This window comes from Mytilus californianus, unplaced genomic scaffold (genome assembly GCF_021869535.1).
Source record: "Mytilus californianus isolate M0D057914Y unplaced genomic scaffold, xbMytCali1.0.p SCAF_2, whole genome shotgun sequence".
NCBI lineage: Eukaryota > Metazoa > Mollusca > Bivalvia > Mytilida > Mytilidae > Mytilus > Mytilus californianus.
This window is the reverse complement of record NW_026262668.1, coordinates 70,807,896-70,827,862: the sequence shown is the minus strand read 5'-3', so window position 1 is coordinate 70,827,862 and position 19,967 is coordinate 70,807,896. Positions and strand designations below refer to the sequence as shown.

The window sequence follows — 19,967 nt, the reverse complement described above, 5'->3', positions numbered from 1 at the left end:
TTAAAACACTCAGCAAAATTGTTACTCGTATTGAGAATAAACGGGAGTTTCTAAAAAAAATTGTCAATTGGAATAGCTGTATCAATCTTTAAATATGGTTTTAAGATTATCAAGCTAAACATAGAGGATTCACAATTGGCACAATATTGGTAAAGTATTCACAAAAATCTTAAACATACGATTTGATAAAAATTGTATCAAGAGAAATTGAATATGTCCAAGGCAAATTTGGTTTTGCAATTGCAAACGTACTGTAGCTCAATGTTTTGTTTTAAAAACTTTAATTGATAAATATACCCAGACAGTTACCAAACGCTTGTATTCTTGCTTTGTTGACATAGAGAACTATTTGTCAAATTAAAAAAAAGGCATCATTGATAAAATATTTAATTTGAATAAGATATTTGCATAAACAATGACCCTTGGGTTTAAGTAGACCCATTTAGCATAATTTAGTATAAGTAATAGCTTCTTTTCTCATATTGGAAAGGTAGTTTGAGTCCTGATTTATTTACAATACTTGTTAATGATATTTTTCAAGTAGTTGTCATCAAATGAATTTAAACAATTTCAAACTTAACTCTCTCTTGTATGCAGTTGATCTTGTTCTGATATCTGAAATGCATAGTGAGCTTTAACAGTGTTAATATAGAATAGACTACTGTTAAGTGTGGGGACTTGAAATAAATGTATACAAAGCTAAATGAGGAACATTTTATTATACTGGTAGACGTAATCCCGTTTCATTTACAATAGATAACAAGATGATTGTTAATGTTTTAGTAAAAAAAAATTTACCTTGGAGTACATTGTTGTAACTTTTAGCAATTCTGGTAGCTTCGCAGTTGTTAAACAAATATTATGTGGAAAGGGATTGGAGGCCTATTTCAAAATACGGAATAGCTTTTAGCACCATAAACCTAAGGTGACAACTCAATTACATGTTTTTGACCACACCATTAAACCGGTCATTTTATATTGACGTGAAATGAGGGCTCATCCTTAGAAGAAAAAACCAAAAGGCAATAAGTTAAAAACTTTAAAAATAGTTGTAACAAATTTCTTGCAGAAAAAAAAAGCGTATTAAATTTGCAAATATATCTTGGAAGTTTGTAAACATGTCTACAAACTTGCCATTTTAGAAGATATTAGTAAATTCCCTTTACTATAGGAATGTTTGTGAATGTGATCAAATGTTTCTAGGCTCACATTACAAAACAAAAGACTTAATGTCTAGTTACTGAAGCATATAATACTTAAAAGTTATTTCAATCTGAAAATAAGTCATCATGCTCGTACAGCAATATCATAAGTATTGTGAATTATTTTCAGTAAAGTACAATTTAATATTAGCTTTAAAAAAAATCAAAAAGGTTAATTTATTCATATAAAATTTTACGCAAACAATATGTAAATGTTTGGACTAGTGACCTTTTTAACGATTATATGATGATGATGATGATGATGATGATGATGATGATGATGATGATGGATGGGTGCTTAACGTCCAGCGTCAACGATTATACAAATATGTCTTGAAAAAATAAACTTACAACTACAGACTGTTCAATAACAAACTTTCATATGAAGATCTTCTCACCTGGGTTACATATAACCACAGAAGATGAACATGGGATGTGAAAGAATTATTATAAGAGTAAGCCAGCCGATTTGTAATTTGTGTAAATCAGCTATAGGATGAGATCATTTCCTTCTGGAATGTTCCAAAACAAAAATATTATAGATGTTAAATTTTTAGATAAAATTGAAAATAAATTTCCAAATGTAAGTCTAGCAGGTAAATCCAAATTTCTTTGGTTGGTGTTTGTTGAAGATCCATGTATTTAAAAACAAAAATTCCATAGCATGTACTAAAAAATTGAATCGGACATAACATGGTATACTTAAGGAATGAACGCTTCTATTTATTATTTTATTGGAGTGTAAAAGGTTGGCCGAAGCACATTTTGTATGCGCTTGATACTAAGAATGAGCGCATGATCAACGATTTTACAACCCTATTCAATTCTTTTAATTACATTTTAATGCTACAACCATGAAATTAAGAGTTATTTTAAGCGTTTCGTTTGTTTTTCTATACATTGTTTTTTTTTATACAAATTATCACGGATAGCGCGTGCAGTCAAAGCTGTTGTTTTATACGGAAATAAAATTTGATACCTCAGTGCATTGCGATTGTTGTTAGCCAATCAAAACTACAGATTCTAATGAAATATACATGTAATGTAATTACAGCTGTTTAAGATCAATCCTTATTAAATCAAGTTAGTTATATCAAATATGCGAAATATGATTATTGTAAACATGTTTATACGTTTACCTCGAACATATCAACAGCATGTAATTACATTTCATGTAGGTTTCATAAGAATCCATACTTTTCATTGGCTGACAACAATCGAGAGACATTCCAAAATTAGATTAATATAATTCAACATTCATGACAGCTCGTGCTTTCGAGACAATGTAACAACAATGCATAGGAGAACAAACGAAAAAAATTGACATAAGTCGTAATTTTACGGTTATAGCATAAGATGTAATCATAAGAACTTGAATGCTTCTTTCTAAAACTTTATAGGGTTGTATAATCGTTGATCGTACGCATAATTATTATTAGTATGAAGCGCGGTAAATGTGCTTCGGTCAACGCTTTTACAACCCAATAAAATTTCGAAAAAGAAGCATTCAATTCTTAGATAATGAGATCTGCATCTTCCATTTTTTTACTGTACTTAAAGACAAAAATAATGATTGTAAGCACTTTTTAGTGTGTTTCTTCATTTTTTGGTAATTATTTACACACTTATGTTTTTATCAACCTTTGTACAACACCGCCCAAATTGGCAATATCAAAGAATTTGTTTCTTTATTGTTTTGCTTTTATCTATTACCCTAATACCTGTAGGAATAATAAGATGGAAGATTGTCAACTATTTTTTTACTAAATAAAAGTATGAAAATTGGTATTCAGAAGCTAACGTCTCCTGACGTAAACGACACTGATTTTCTGATTTATAGTATACGCTTACAAAAAGACAAGTAGAAGTATATGCCATATACAAATACACCAGACGTAAAAGCCCCTTGCGTTAACACAGTAACATTATCCAACACGGAGAAGTTTTGATTTTCTTTCGTTTCGGGAAGAACTATGATATTCTTGCATCTGAATTGTCACGAAACAGTGGTGTCAAACTTTCTACATTTCTAAAGATTTGATAAGTTGATATGGTACGGACTGGGGACTAACACTTCTGTTGATTGAACCTTTTTCAAACAAACTGTCCTATATGTATCCTTTTTTCATCGGGAAAAATTTTCGCATCCAAGAATTTTTCTACGAGGACCATTGCAAGATGTTTTAGCGGGCGACCGCGGGTCTTTGCGATGCACCAGGGGGGAAAAATTCATCGAGGGGAGTAATTTTCACCTCATGGAAATGTTCTACCAGGACCATCAGAAATTTTTTTAGCGCTTTATTATAGCGGTAATTATCCTTCCACAGGTTCACCTACGGAAATCTTGTTACGACTTTAACTTCCTCTAGGCGTTCAAGTTTGCGCGTCTTTTCGGCACATCGGTACGGTTGTTGCCAACCATTTCCGGGTCCAATCCGAGGCACTCACTAAAACGGCCAATCGGTAGTAGCGCAAGCGGTGTGTACAAAGGGCGGGGACGTAATCAACGCGAGCTCACGACTCGCGCTTACTTGGAATTCCTCGTTCATGGGGAAGAATAACAAGCCCCAATTCCTAGCACGAAGGCGGTTCAACGGGTTACCCGACCTTTCCAGCAGGCAAGGGCAGAGACACGCTGATTCCTTCAGTGTAGCGCGCGTGCTGCCCCGAACATCTAAGGGTATCACAGGCCTGCTATTGCTCAATGTCGTGTGGCTAAACCCCAGTTGTCCCTCTAAGAAGTTGCGCCGACGCAAATGGGGATCGACGATTTATTTAGTAGGCTAGGGTCTCATTCGTTGTCGGAATTAACCAGACACATCAATCCACCAACTAAGAACGGCCATGCACCACCACCCACCGAATCAAGAAAGAGCTCTCAATCTGTCAACCCTTACAGTGTCCGGGCCGGGTGAGTTTTCCCATGTTGAGTCAAATTAAGCCGCAGGTTACACTCCTGGTGGTGCCCTTTCGTCAATTCCTTTAAGTTTCAGCTTTGCAACCATACTTCTTCCAGAACCCAAAAATAACTTTGGTTTCTTGGGGCGCCTGCCGAGTCATTGAAGCAACTCCGGAGGATCGCTATTTTGCATCGTTTATGGTCAGAGCTACGACGGTATCTGATCGTCTTCGAACCTGACTTTCTTTCTTGACTAACGAAAACATGCTTGGCAAATGCTTTCGCAGTAATTCGTCTTATGGCAATCCAAGAATTTCACCTCTTACACCGTAATACGAATGCCCCCGTCAGTTCCTCTTAATCATTACCTCGATCTCCAAAAAGCAGCAAATTATAGTGATTGCTTTGAACACTCTAATTTTTTCAAAGTAAATGTTCCGGCCACCCGAGACACTCAGTCAAGAGCACCAAGGGCGAAAACCGGGAGGTAAGTCAGGACGAGCAGTAACCGATAGGCGTCGGACCGCAAGCCTGGACCCTAGATCCAACTACAAACTTTTTAACTGCAACAACTTAAATATACGCTATTGGAGCTAGAATTACCGCGACTGCTGGCACCAGACTTGCCCTTCAATAGATCCTCGTCAAAGGGTTTAAAGTATACTCATTCCAATTACGGGGCTTCGAAAGAGTCCCGTATTGTTATTTTTCGTCACTACCTCCCCGTGCCAGGAATGGGTAATTTGCGCGACTGCTGCCTTCCATGGATATGGTAGCCGTTTCTCATGCTCCCTCTCCCGAATCGAACCTTGATTCCCCGTTACCCGTGACAACCATGGTAGGCATATCACGTACCATTGAAAGTTAATAGGGCAGACATTTGAAAGATACGTCGCCGGCGCGAGGCCGTGCGATCAGCACAAAATTGTCCAGTCTCACCAATCCGACGGGCACCTGCGAACCCGACTGGTTTTGATCTAATAAACGCGCTCTTTCCGCTCTTTCCGCTAATCTTTGAGACAAGCATATGGCTCCTGGCAGGATCAACCAGATAAGTACCCGCAACCGTTTTTTTTCTTTGGTTTGTCCCGTATCGGTTTCGGCCGAAAGCCAAGGTGCCGTGGACATTGAAGGGGGAAAGTTCGGGCCGCGCGTTACCCTACCGTCCCCATTCATCGTTGTACCTCGCCACCAGCCTGCCGTGTCCGCTTTTATGCATTTTGTTTTTTTTCCGTCGTTTGTCCCGTCTGGTTGAGGTTCGTTCATTTCGACGTTTTTCTCCGTCCGAGAAAACAAGTCTTTCGTTCGGACGAAGAAAGAAAGCCAAAAAGTGTGACGCAACCGACACCACCAAGCTCTATCTCCATCCTCGCCCTCCTCCGTCGTGCCGGCGCGGCGTGTAGTATTTTTTCTTTTTTCCTTTCCGCCTCTCCATTGTTTTTACCATGCGCCGGCCGTTTCCCGGTTGAGACCGGGGCGATTTTTGCGAGCCGTGTCAGATGCGATGATACCAACGCTAGTACCGTGCGACTCATTTTTGCCTGTGTCTCTGGACCAATGTTTTGTACCCGGACTGTCTTGGCTGACCGTAGCCGGCAGCGTAGAGTCGTGCAGCCACTATGTCGCTTTACCAACTGACTATTCGTGGGAGATCGGACAGGTAGCAGCGTGCCCGCATTTTACTACCCTCCTTTACTATCCCAGTAGTGAAGATCTGGTCTCCACTGCTCCCATGATATGAAGTTGCATTTGACGCCTGGGGATTCCAAGATTTCATATATACGCCGCAACCAGGGCGGGTACGGACGGTCGTCAACCCGATGATCTCCGCTATGTACCCGACACATTAGTTGTTTGCCGTTCTGGCCGGGAAGGAATTTTAAAGATTATCAATTTTTTCTACGAGACCTATTTATTACATATCTGCTGTTTATGTTACACCTTTGAGGGAGCACCGTAAAGAAAGAGATTAACAGCAAATTTAGTGTGATAAGTGTGAATCTTGAAAATTATTGTAAATAACGGTTAACAGAGATAAATTATGTCAAAAACATGAACACTTTAAGTGTCAAGTAATAGATAACAGGAATCCCATTTTCATATAAAACAGTTAACAGCATTACCAATTTTAACAGAACAGATAACAGACAGTGGGTTGAAAACAGTTAACAGTTTATATATATTTCAAATAACAGTTAACAACACCTTGAAATAGCCCAAAACAGGTTAACAGAAAAAGGTATTGCCCCCTCTTTTATAGCTAGCTAAACCTCTCACTTGTATGACAGTCGTATAAAATTCCATTATATTGACAACAATGTGTGAACAGAACAAACAGACATAATAAACGTTTCTGTTTCAATGGTATAAAAATATTAGGGGGTCATCGTATTTTTCAGTAAAAATTAGTTTCGATTATGTAATTTAAATGGACGAAACGACAAAATAATCGCAACGTCGTTACAAAATCATATTTTTTTCATAATTTATAGTTCAATGTTTTAGAGAGCAAAAACGAATTCAGTGACCCCCAAATATTTTCGTATCGTTAAAACGGAACTGTTTACCACTATAATATATCTTTTTACACATTTTTTTTTATTTTGAAAAATCGCAATTTTTAAGTACAGAAAATGCATATTTCGCCCCCCTTTTTTTTACATAGATTGTATACATTTATAGGCATATTTTACGAGTTTTAATTGACTGTATCTCTGGAATGATAAATGCTACAATTATCATTTGTAATACTGTAACAATAGTCGCACAGACGTACTCGGTTTAAATTAAAAGCATGAATTTATAAAAAATAAATTATTGTTTGAGACAAACTATTTATATATTGAATGATTTAACCTGTTGATATTGCTCCTTCGAACAGTAATTACATGTTGTGTAAAAATTGATCACCAACATCAAACATATGCTTACACACACTTTTAATCAGCACTTTTATATTGGTTCGTGTATTGACAAAGTTTCTGTAAATCCAACATGATTATCAAACACCAGAGATTTTACTCAGATTGAAATGATATCATAAGCATGTTATTAATAAGACGAATGGTACTGAAATATATTTGTATAATTTTCTGAGAGCGATCAATAATCATAATACGAAATCGAAGCAGACAGGAGGTACGCCCACATAGAGCTACAGTGAAATGTACATCTAAATGATGTAAATAGTCATGGCTATAAACAAGGTAAGAACGTATGTTTTAACTGTGTATTTTACTTGAAAAATATTAAAACAGTTGTTGTGAATGGTTTTAAGAGAAGAAAAATCTGAAGTATTATGATATGGACAATCGGTATTTCGTTATTATCTACTATTAACTTCTCTCATATTTCTCAGATTTTTTATATTCATTGTATTCTAAACCGTGTTTTTAAAAAAATGTTTTTTTTAACTGAGGCTATCTGTCGATTATTTGTGTTGGATAAGCCTATTGATATTTGCATTGTAATAGTTCCATCTTTTCTATTCCTACTTCACAAAAATACAACAAACAGAAACACTTTGAAGTACCTTTGTTATGCATTCTTAATATATTTTGAGAATGATTCAAAAAGAAAGTTTATCATATAATGTTTTCTCTCCTACACGACTCTAGTCATTGTTATTTACCTTATCTATGGACGTATCAGAAAGTGATGTAGTGTTGCATACATTTGGTGTATCCAGTGTGACAAGGAAGTTGATCGGTGTCATGATATTTTTCCTTTAAATTAGCTTTATTGTCCCCTCGGTTCTTTATTTTTGTAAGACTATTTTCCTTGTTTTATACTATATCCTTTTTATTAGGGCTTTCCTTTCCTTTTGTTTTTTTTTTAGATTTTGTTTTTTTTTATTTGACACGTACTCTTTATACTGTACAGTTTATATTCCATTTATTTTTGGTATAATGCCTACCGTTAAAAAATACCCGCTCACATTTCTTAATCGGGATTTATTTATTTAAATTCTCCTATAAAAAAATTGGTACAAATCCATCAATTTTGATCGATTTGTTTCTGTCTGCGATTTTATTTTCTAATGGATACAATCCAGAACTTTAGAGTGTTGACCGTTATGTAATATCAGTGTCACAGACGACCATTTGCATGTTTCACTTGTCGGAAACACAATCCCGTATCTTTTCCTCTAATGTGACATTACCGAAGGCGACTTTTAATCGGATTTTTATGTGCATAAGTAACACGATAGGTGCCACTTGTGGAGCAGGAATAGCTTAGCCTGCTTGAATACCTTAGTTCGTGGTAGGGTTCGTGTTGCTTAATTCTATGTTTTCTTTCTAATTTTTTGTTATTGTTGTTCTTCTCGTAGTTTTTTTCTCTTTGGTCATGGCGTTGTCTGTTTTTATTTGACTTATGATTCCCAATTATTCCCTTGGTTTCTTTTCTCCCTTTTTGTGCTTCATTCTTATAGTGGTTACTCTTGTTATTTGTAGCAGCATATAGCTGCAGATCAAATAGATTAATTTACATAGAAACAAATCTGTTAACTTAAGGCTCAACAGAAAGATTACTAACATACGTAAATAAGTCAGCTAACAAAATCTAGTATTGTCTTTCATTGTAATCAATTTTACATCGATTATATGAGAGCTAACCACTTTACTCTGTTAATAAGTTATATTAACATTCCATGGCATGTTGGCAAGGCTTTTTAGCTTGAAGAATATTTTAAATGATTGAGAAGAGTAGTTGAACTGTCAGTGGTTTATTCTGTTTTTCGAACACTTTTAAGAGTACATACATAAAACGAGAATATGATGAGAACTAAGGGAGTGTGATGATAAAAACAGTCCTAGATATCCTGCTACCTTAAAAGCTAAGAAATATGGGTTACCCATCCTCAAAGTTATATCTACATTGCATACGAGTTAAAGGGTTTTTTCTTATCTACAGTTTCGGACCGAGCCTGAAGTAAGACAATCAACTATATATGGGGTTTTTTTTTGGGGGGGGGGGCAAGCTTAAACACGAAACAGAACAGCCATCTTGTTGGAGGGTAAACACCTTTCATCTTTGCGAAATAAAGTGTACAAAAAAGTATACATCGCCTGACGTATTTCTTAATGCATCATTATTTATATATAGAAATATTCTTGTAAAATAATCATAAACAAGCTTCGTCATAGCCATTCCCAATTTGTTCAGTCATCGCACGACTCGTGAATAATACGCAATCTTTACATGAATCTGTACACGGTTTTATGCAAAGATCCTTATTTTTTTACTTCTTTACTTCTTTGGTTTTTACGTATGACAACAGTGTTGGATTACATGTAATGAAAATATCTTAACTTGACAATATACAGCAAACAAAAACAAACCAATCATATTAACATATGTTTTATATGAGAATTTGTCACATATTACAGTTTTCTGTATTTTTATCAAGCGGTGGCTTATTCATTGTTCGTATTAACAATGATCAACAATAGTGATATCGATCTGTTCTTTTATTTCTTTATAACATGAGGATTCAGAGAATTTCACGACAACATTAACTGCGAAATTGCTGATCAGATTCATACGATACACATCTAAAACAGATTTGAGCTACATGATAAAAGGAATTGTATTGATCTATTTCCGTCATTAAATGTCATATAAGTAGATTCCATAATTCATTATTTTAGAAAGGAGTATAAATATGCCAGGAATTTTGATTGATCAATGTACTACAGTGTATGCATTCTATTTGCCAAATTTAGTAATTATAAATGTAAGAGTAAGTCGAGTCTTAACTGTGTTTGAAATATGAAAAATAAAAAATATCATATAAAACAAGGATTCCGCTATATTTTGTTTTGGAAAAAGCCATGGATAAAAAGAAAAAAAAGTATGATCTTGATATTGGCTGTATCATGTTTGTGCATATATCTGAACTTTTGTTTAAGCATCATTTTCTAATATCGGTCTTGGTAGATCTTAGGTTTATATATACATGTATATATATATTTGATAAACCTAAGATCTATCTATATATATATTTCCGCTATTCCTGATACTAGCCTTTTTAAAAGAAAAGTGATTAACGCAAATCACGTGACCATCTGAATTCCAGTTCAGATGAAACCGTGAACTAGTTTCATATATGATCATCAGAGATAAAAACGTCACATAACATTTTTTGGGATAGCAAACAAAGTTTAAAATCCTTCTTAATCTTAATGACACAGATACATGTAACTGCTTGAATATTTTACCGAGTGCAGTTTGTCCAGATACAAAAAGAATATAGAATACGGTTATTGCACTGATACTGAGAAATATTGTCCCTAACAGTATATCAAATATACAGTATATAATATTTGATATACTGCTCGAGACAATATTCCACAATAAAAGTGCAACAACCCTTTTAATATAATAGTGCCAAATATTTCAGCAACATGGATGATACTTCGTCTTATTTCTTTAGCTCTGATGCCTGCAGAAAGTAATATATATTTCCGCCATCTTGTTTTTCTTAAGTTTGCTTGCATGAAAAATCGTTTTACTCGGAACCTCTCTAGTAGGTACCAAACTTTAAGGAGAGTGCATATAATGCTATTACGATGAGGATGCAATATATTTAGATTGATTGATCGATTGATTGGTTTTTAACGCCACTTTCAGCACTGTTCTGCTATTTCGTGTCTGTTTTTCTTGTTGGAGAAAACCGGAGTGGCTGGAGAGAACCACCGACCTTCGGTAGAAAAAACTGTCAATCCTAAAATTGAGAATGGAAATGGGGAATGTCTCAAAGAGACAACAACCCGACCATAGAACAGACAACAGCAGAAGGTCACCAACAGGTCTTCAATGTAACGAGAAATTCCCGCACCCGGAGGCGTCCTTCAGCTGGCCCCTAAACAAATATATATACTAGTTCAGTGATAATGAACGCCATACTAAACTCCGCATTGTACACAAGAAACTAAAATTAAAAATAATACAAGACTAACAAAGGCTAGAGGCTCCTGACTTGGGACAGGCGCAAAAATGCGGCGGGGTTAAACATGTTTATGAGATCTCAACCCTCCCCCTATACCTCTAGCCAATGTAGAAAAGTAAACGCATAACAATACGTACATTAAAATTCAGTTCAAGAGAAGTCCGAGTCTGATGTCAGAAGATGTAACCAAAGAAAATAAACAAAATGACAATAATACATAAATAACAACAGACTACTAGCAGTTAACTGACATGCCAGCTCCAGACTTCAATTAAACTGATTGAAAGATTATGTCTTCATCATATGAATATCAGGCACAATCCTTCCCGTTAGGGGTTTAGTATCATACCATCATAACATTAGTCAATTAAGATTGGAGTCGAGCGCATCTGCCATGTGCGGGATTCGAACTCACAACCTCAGTGTTGACAGGCTAGTGATACAGTAGTTCGACTACTTAGACCACTCGGCCACCGAGGCCCCAATATTTTGAACTCGTCCGAAATGCTCTACTTTTCATGTATATTGATAAAGGATGACCTGTAAACTTTTTCTGTAAATATTGTATTTCTATTTTACAGATAAAGCTACATGCCCTATTTGATACTATATTTTTTATTTATTATAACCGTTTTGGTCATCTATACCGTCTCTAATGTTCTGGCATTGTGTATATGTACTGAGACTAAAAGAATATATGGAGTGAACGTCACTGGGGCAACAACCCAACAACATGTTTGAGCCCCAAAAAGACATTTTGAAGCCAATATCAACTTCAAAAATAGACACATTCTTATATAAGGACTATCAAAGGTCTGCTATTAACGAGCATTCTTTATAGGAAAAAAAACATTAAGATAAGAATAAAGATAACCAATGGAAGAATTAAAAGCTTTCTGGAGTTAAATTTTTTTTTTGATTGATTTATTCTTCAACTTTTTATCTCTATCAGTAAAATAGCAGATTTAAAATCAGTTCGGAAAAGTGACTCTGTATGAAAACACATAGGTACAAGAACAACAATAGCAGGTAATATCAAATAGAGCTCGCATTGACTGATAGATTAATCTGATGTAAACATCAATTCGTCCTACACTGTGATTTTAGCGGCTGTACCTCGGAGAAGATTTCATACAGCTTCAAAATGAACAATGCGAAATAACACGAACTAGTACATGTGCAATGTATTAAGTTTCTTTTTGTACAAATTGTAAAAGTCTACTAAACTTTTACCTTGTTCTGCATGTGTCCATTCAAGTGGTAGACCTATTCCAGTCAATCGTTTTCCCTATTCACATCCCTATTACTGCAAATGCAATAGGTTAAACAGATCAAACTCTGCTCTCAGGCATGAAATATTTGCTACTGGACGTTAGCCAACCTACAATCAATCAATTGAAATATGCTGTGCACAATTGCAAAATCCTTTGTATAACTATGTCAATTGGAACGGCAGATAAAAAAAATGCTGTTCATGACAGCAAAATAATTTCTTTGAATGTCAATCGGGAAGTCAGATCTTATTATATCTGTATAACCTCCTTGGTCGTAGTGAAAGCCGGTAATAGGGTGTGCTATTTACATAAACCCCGTAGTAAGTGTTATATACGAAAAATTATAAGTAAAGAAAGTAATCAATTGAAGAAAAAAAACGTGAACACTGCATCGATGTATATACAATATAATTTTACAACAGATACATAACTATGACACGATTTTAAAGTTCGTGCTACATGTATAATAAACATCATATAGACACAGTATAGTAAATTTCTTGTCTAATTTGCGTAAAACGTTGAAAATATATCCGTAGAAAATTTCCTAATATACTTTAAATCAATTCGATAAACAGTTGAAGTACGAGCAAAAATATTTTATGAAGAAATATATTTTAGATCGTATCAAAATCAATTATTCAAACGAAACACACAGAGATGTAATTAATTGTATAACATCAAAATTAATTATCTTAATATGTTTGATGTTTTATAAGGAAACGTTTTCTTACGATACATTGAGTCTACCATGAAACTTTGTCCTAGCCAATATTATTGCAACGTAAATGTGAAATAGTCTAAATAACAGAACTATTAAAGAGTACGACCTCAAGCATTCATTATATTTTGGTATAGAAATAAGAAGTTGTGGCATGATTGCAAATGAAACAAACTCTCCACCAGAGACCAAATGACGTAGATGGTAATTAGATATAAGAAGATGTGGTATGAGTGCCAAATGAGACAACTCTCCATTCAAGTCACAATTTGTAAAAGTAATCCATTATAGGTCAAAGTACGGTCTTCAACACGGAGCCTTGGCTCACACCGAACAGCAAGTTCATAAACATGGCTGTAAGATAATTTTGAGAACAATTTCAAAGTTAAAAAACTAGGTAATGAGTTTAACTCGTAACTAAAATTAATTCAATCATATTTGAAAGACAGTTTCTAGCTATTTTTTTAGTATATATATTTATATATATATTAAGGGGGATTTTTTACGATGAAAATACAGAAATTTTTTCGTAAAAAAGAGTTCAGACATCATGAAAGCGCTACTAATTATAGAACAAAAATGTATATAAGATTTAACCCATTTCCTTTCGTATGCACTTATGACATCCATGCATATTTCATATCTTCATGCGCCCAGAGACCCACATATTCCATTTTGATGCCGAAAAACCATGTCATGGCCAGAATTCAAGCCACAGACTTTCTAATGGCTAATCACGAATGATATAAACGTTTAAATTGTTCTTTATATGAACTGGCAGATATAAGATATTGCTAATGTATTGGTTTCATCACATTAAGAGACACAAATTTAGCATGATCGATTGGAACTGTTTGTCTGAGTTTCCTTTAGGGAAATTAGCTTTAAAAATGGCTACAGTTAGAACAAATTGCATTCGTATTAATGGAAATATCGTATATGTCAGTCAGAGAAATCTGTTGAAAATTGCTTCTGGTGTATCGTTTTCGAAACAATTCTGAAATTGCATTTTGTTCTAATGGGAGCAATATGTCTTGGTTTATTTTGTTGACTTGTTGTTGAAAGATTATACATTGCACACGCTAGATATCTCTCAAATGTCATTGGGAGATTTATCATTTATATACTAGTCACCAAAAGAACTAAACCAATGCATGTTCCATATTTCTTCAAATTGCATAAACGGTACCAAGCTAAAATAAATATTGCTAAATGCGAATGTTGACAGAGAGCTGTATTCTCGTTTTTCTATAAGGCAAACAGGCAAAATGTTTTGTTCGCAATTTTTTATGATTTCAAAAATATTCAGTGGCCAAATAATAGGTCTAATCCTACCTCCTTCTTTGCGTTGTCAGATCGCGATTGTTTTTCCTTTGAAGCAAATTAATCATTTGAGTTATATATTTATGAAGGGGGCGATGTTACACCGATAGCTATTAATAAATGAAGGGCTCGATGCTACCTCACTTTTTTATCATTAAATAACAGATTACAGCAAATAAAGTTTACTTATCAACAGTTTACACGCAAACTGTTCAGGTTTGAAAATATATAACCATTTATATATAAGAAATTGTAAATAAAAATCAAGGATAAGTCCTTGGAAATTGTTTACAACTACTGTTGGCATAAGAAAACTTCAAAGTGGCGATATCTTCAAGTCACACGTTGAATATTCGAAGCAGGATTGAACTTTAATGAGCCTATGATAACAACTTCTTGATATGTATACATTATATTAAGGATGATTCATGCATGCATTCTTTTCCTTTAAGACACGTTTAAGAAGAACGGAAAACACTACTATGACAGATGTCACTGGATGCACGTGACACCCCTATAGCTTTTGAGATTCTATCCTGAGGTGACATCTCCCTGTAACTTTTCTGGATCCGTCCTTGGACTGTATACAACTGTTCTTTTCATTAAAGGTTTTGAAAGCCAAAAATGTTTAGATACCTTGGGACCGATATAATAAGAAGGGGTCTAAAAACAATAGTTAAAATCTTTTAATATTGGCTTTCTCTATGGTGAGGGATTTAGCACATCAGTTTTTTGCAGATGTCGCAAAATTGCAAAATTATCAGCGAAAGGATTAAGTCATTATGTTTTTATATACATATTAAGACAGCAAAATCTAGCTCAACAGTATACCTTAGCTTCCTACTGACATGTATCCCCCTTCCTGTGCTTCTTAAATTACAGTTGAAAAGTTCCATGTTTTAAAATCCGTTTAAGTGTAAACTGGGATATCGGATTAACCTTATTTACCTCTCATTTGACAAAATTGGTATATGGCACGGTTTTTTTTTATACACAATTGATGAAAAATGCATTCCAGAATATACTTCGAGTAGGTATAGAGGACAAGACTACCGTTCTTCCACTTTATTAATGAATGAATTAATATTTACCAATCTGAATCAGATTACCATAACAACATACAATAAATTGCAATATTCTAGAAAATGTTTTTAGATAGTTCTGTGTTATTCATTTTAGACATGAAAAATCAGTGATCACGCCAGTCTTCGACAGAATGATGTTGACACAGGATAGAAAATATGCAAATGACATTGGTTTATCTGTTTCAATACCGAGTAATTATGCTTCGATGTGAAAGATCAAGACGAAATTTATCAAGTTGAAATGTTATTTTAAGCAAAACAGCTTCATATAAATGGATATTTGATTGATTTTAAAATTGTAATGGAAATAAAATTACCGAACAATCGACTCTCGGATATTATTGTAATAAATGGAGATTCGTAACAACCTAAATATATTCATTTAAATATTTAGACGTAAAAAAACGGATATTAATTAATTTCCGTAACTGTGTTCAAAGATGGCGTTCATTACTTAGATAAAATATTAGTAAATTTAAGATGGCATTTAAAATCGAAAGCATTGTCACTATTCTTTTCACGATTGCCATCATCTTAACAAACACGATAATATTGTTTGTATTGGCATGGACAGATAGTCTAAGAAACATAAACAAAATATACTTCGGATCATTGACTATTGCGGATTTGTGCGTAGGACTTTTCATCACGCCATTTGCCGTATACAGTACTTTCAGCAATTCATGGATATACGAGGACGAAATCTTCTGTCATATAGAAGCATATTTGATGGCGATATTTTTCATAGCTGGTGTCTATTCGTTGTCATGGATAAGTGTTGATCATTATTTAGCAATTAGAAAACCTCAGAGACACAAAACTGCTATGTCGACAACTCGATCACTTTGCTGGATCATATTTGCTTGGCTAGCTGCATTTTGTTTTTGTAGCCCGCCCTTATTTTCTAAAATTCAACGTGCGTCGTATTACGATGAAATTTTCATGTGCTCAATTGACCCTGGGCCTCAAAAACCTTACTTTGCAACTGCCGGAATAATAGTTCTTTGTCCAGCATTGTTAGCACTAATATTTACAAATTCGTATATTTTTACTGAACGTTTCCGGTCAAAGAAGCATATGTTTGAAAACATATTGATTGACACTGCTACAAGACCAAAAAACTATTTTATGAACTTTGTTGTCTCGATAGTTTTCTTTTTGTCGTGGTTACCATGGTTAATGTTACAAATTGCAGGAACATTCCTTGAATCACATTCCGACTATCCACATAAAGTCCATTTTTACTTTCTATGGATTGCGATTGGTAATTCATTTTACAAGTTCTTTATTTATATGACATTGAGCCTTGATTTCCGTCGTGGGCTGAAGCAGTTGTGCTGTCAACGAGAGTGTAGCTGTAACCAATGCACTGTACCTCAGAACGTCAGTATAAATTTGATAACAGCAAAGACCTGAAAGTGAAAGTTCAAGAAACAAAACGTCATTCGTTGACCTTTCTAAATGATTACTGCTGAAAAATATCCGGTGTCTTCTGAGTTACTTAAAGTACAGTTTGCATTGGTTAATGACAGGACACCACATGATGTTTTTTGTTGCATGAAGTAACACCTGCATAGGTATTGTAAAAATGGTTTAACAGAAAAAGATCTAATTGATGTATAATTTTCTAAATCTAATTAAAATACAGATCCTATGTCCACGCTTGGAACTCAATGATCTGACAACACTCCGTTCTACTTTCTTTTCTGGTAATTATTACATCAGCCAGTAAAATTTCAGCCTCCAAATTTTTAAAGGCGTGTATCATTACGACACCACCAAAATATCGTAAAGGTCTTTTTATACAGAAAGTAGAATGGAGTGTTGTCATATCCTTGTTCGCAAAGCGAGAATACAGGGTCTGTAACTAAATCAGATTGTAATTTTCTGTACGTAAAATAATGTATACATTTGCACATTTTGGTATCATTGTTGTTGTGTAAATACAATTAAGGAAAAATCGTAAACGTTTAGTTATTATATCAAATTATTGGGAATTCTAAAAATCCCTTTATTTGAACAACAATTGTTAAATAATGTTCAAAACTGTACTTAAATAGTGACCTTGCTAGCTAAGTCACTATCTTTTTATAAAATGACTTTGCAATTTTTGAAGTTGAAAGTGTAATCATTATTATCTTAACAATTACCATCATCTGTGCAAACAGAATAATGCTGTTTTAACATTTAAAAAAAATTCTAAATCTTCCTGATGCATAAAAACAACTTGAAAAATGTGCAGATCAAAGTAAAACATACTGGTTTTTCTGTTCGACACGCATCTCTTGGTTTACCTTCAACAAGCATGCCAATAGCCAAAAATTAGAACGCAAACAATGTATAAATACATGGGGTCTAGAGGTGTAGTGGTTTTTTTTAATGTTTTTTGTTATTAAATGGTGCTCAATTTTTGCAGACATAAATGATACATGTAGTGTAACGATGATATAATAGTTTTAAGATGCATGTACCAAGATGATTTTTGAATAACGAAAAATGCAGATTTTAAATGTGTACCAAATTATTACGAGTAGCTCAAGTTCAACATTTCGGTGGAAGATATTTTTCAAGGATGGTCATCATTAAGAATAACTATGTACATGACTTAAAGGTTGTTAGCTCCATGACTTCATCTTTTTTATCTTTACATTACAAACTGAATGACAGGATGGCATCACATGACCTTATGATACTGTGCGGTTAGTGAAAAAATCATGGTTCATTGATCTTTGTCACACTGGCAGTCATGATTTGTTCAAGTCGGAATCGATTTCATTTTAACCGTTTTTCCTGTTAACTGGCTACATTGTTAAATCTTAACTTGAATGTAAATTAAAAGTATGACGTGGGACCAAATATTTATTTCAAATTTCTATTCAGGGAATGTATGTTTGTTTTAAAGAATAAAATATTTACATTAGGATCAAGAGTTTCCAAGATAACGACAGAAAGCATTATGGCCATTATTACTTATATTTATTTTTTCTCAGATAATTTCATTTTAAATTTTAATGAAATGTAAGTGAATATCAACGTGTTATTCAATCTAAATCTTTGCTGTTGAATTTAATTTCATAGAAAATGCAATGCAGCATGTTTTTTTTTTGTAAAATTGTGTATTATACAACAACTGTGGACAAACATGTATTATATTCATTTCATTTGTATTTCAAAATGATAGATAAATTTTGAGGAAATTTTGTTTTTATAAGGGAATCTTTAGTTTCTGTTAAGATTTTGAATAAATACTCAACTTTTGTCAAAAACTTCCAAACTTTTGAAGCTCATGCATTCTGTAAGCACTTGTTTTCTACCTGTTTTCTGCCATATAAATAAAAGGAAATATATATGTACGCCTGTTTGTTTATTTGTTAGAAAAAAGTTCTAAAAAATGCTAACATATATGAAAATTCGCTATTTAGGTGTTGTGCACAACTGCATTGACAAAATTTAAAAAATGTTTGCTTTGCTAAAATTCAAAAAAGGAATCTCACTTCAGTTACAAGTACCTATTTTTTTTCCGACCTAGTGCCAAAATGGACGAGTTCTAAAAAATATACCGTTTTAACTCGTCATACATGCAACTTTCATCGCTTTTGTTCAAAATAGAGAATGTTTTCTGATTAATGAAATTAAAACGTTATTTTCCAGTATAATTCATTGTTCCCCAATGCGATGCTCCTTGGTGTCGACGGAATTATTTTCTAAGTTATTATGGTGCTATTATAAATTAACAATTTATAACACACTTTCAAAATACAAGTGCACATAATGCACATAATGCATGCAGTTTAAATTATGAAATAATGAAACTTACTTAAAACGATTTTGTAGCTAGAAACACATTGCTTTACGTAAGTGTATTTTTGATTTTAGAAGATGATGATGGTATGCCAAAGAAGTTTTAGAATATGTCAATATTTGCTTGTTTTGTATATGTTTGAAATGTATTACATTGAATGATAAAGAGTATTATTATGATTTAAAATTTTTATTCAGTGATACAAACCATACATTCTTTCTTCAGCTTTTCCCAAATCCAGAAGTAACGAATAGGAATAAACAAACGAGATGTTCCTATCCAGATTTCTAGAAAATGTGTGAACTTTTAAAGCATACTTGCAAGTTTTTTTTCTAAAATGACAAAATTTTAAATAATGTTTTTAAATATTTGAAGAGAAAAAATATTAATTGCTTTATTTAGCAATTTCTTATAAAAATTTCACCCCGTAGAAAATAACAGCACCTGGTGCGTTGCTCTCAGCATAACAATTACATTACACTTTTAAAAACCAAATAAAGTAAGGCAGTTTAGCGACATAAAATAATTGCCATGATCTAAAACAAATCTGTTTAATTAAACAATTTGATGCGTTAATTAGATATAAGAAGATGTGGTATGAGTGCCAATGAGACAACTCTCCATCCAAGTCACAATTTGTAAAAGTAAACCATTATAGGTCAAAGTACGGCCTTCAACACGGAGCCTTGGCTCACACCGAACAGCAAGC

The 19,967-nt window shown here is 33.9% G+C and overlaps 1 protein-coding gene and 1 long non-coding RNA gene across 4 annotated transcripts in view; both read left to right on the top strand.

The window, feature by feature from the left end:
- Nucleotides 1–19,967, top strand: part of LOC127728195 (uncharacterized) — a 415,364-nt gene that overhangs the window by 282,806 nt on the left and 112,591 nt on the right. Inside the window, exon 1 of one of the 3 annotated variants that reach the window (XR_007994034.1) lies at nucleotides 10,888–10,902. The exons of the other annotated variants lie outside the window; for them this stretch is intronic. This is a non-coding gene — a long non-coding RNA (uncharacterized LOC127728195). Of the gene's footprint in view, nucleotides 1–10,887; nucleotides 10,903–19,967 lie in introns of those variants that run through there. 3 annotated transcript variants of the gene reach the window in all.
- LOC127728121 (probable G-protein coupled receptor 21) lies at nucleotides 7,209–18,498 on the top strand. Its single transcript, XM_052235360.1, has 2 exons — nucleotides 7,209–7,307; nucleotides 15,551–18,498. The coding sequence occupies exon 2, from the start codon at nucleotides 15,937–15,939 to the stop codon at nucleotides 16,870–16,872; it is 936 nt and encodes a 311-aa protein (XP_052091320.1). The 5' UTR covers nucleotides 7,209–7,307; nucleotides 15,551–15,936; the 3' UTR covers nucleotides 16,873–18,498.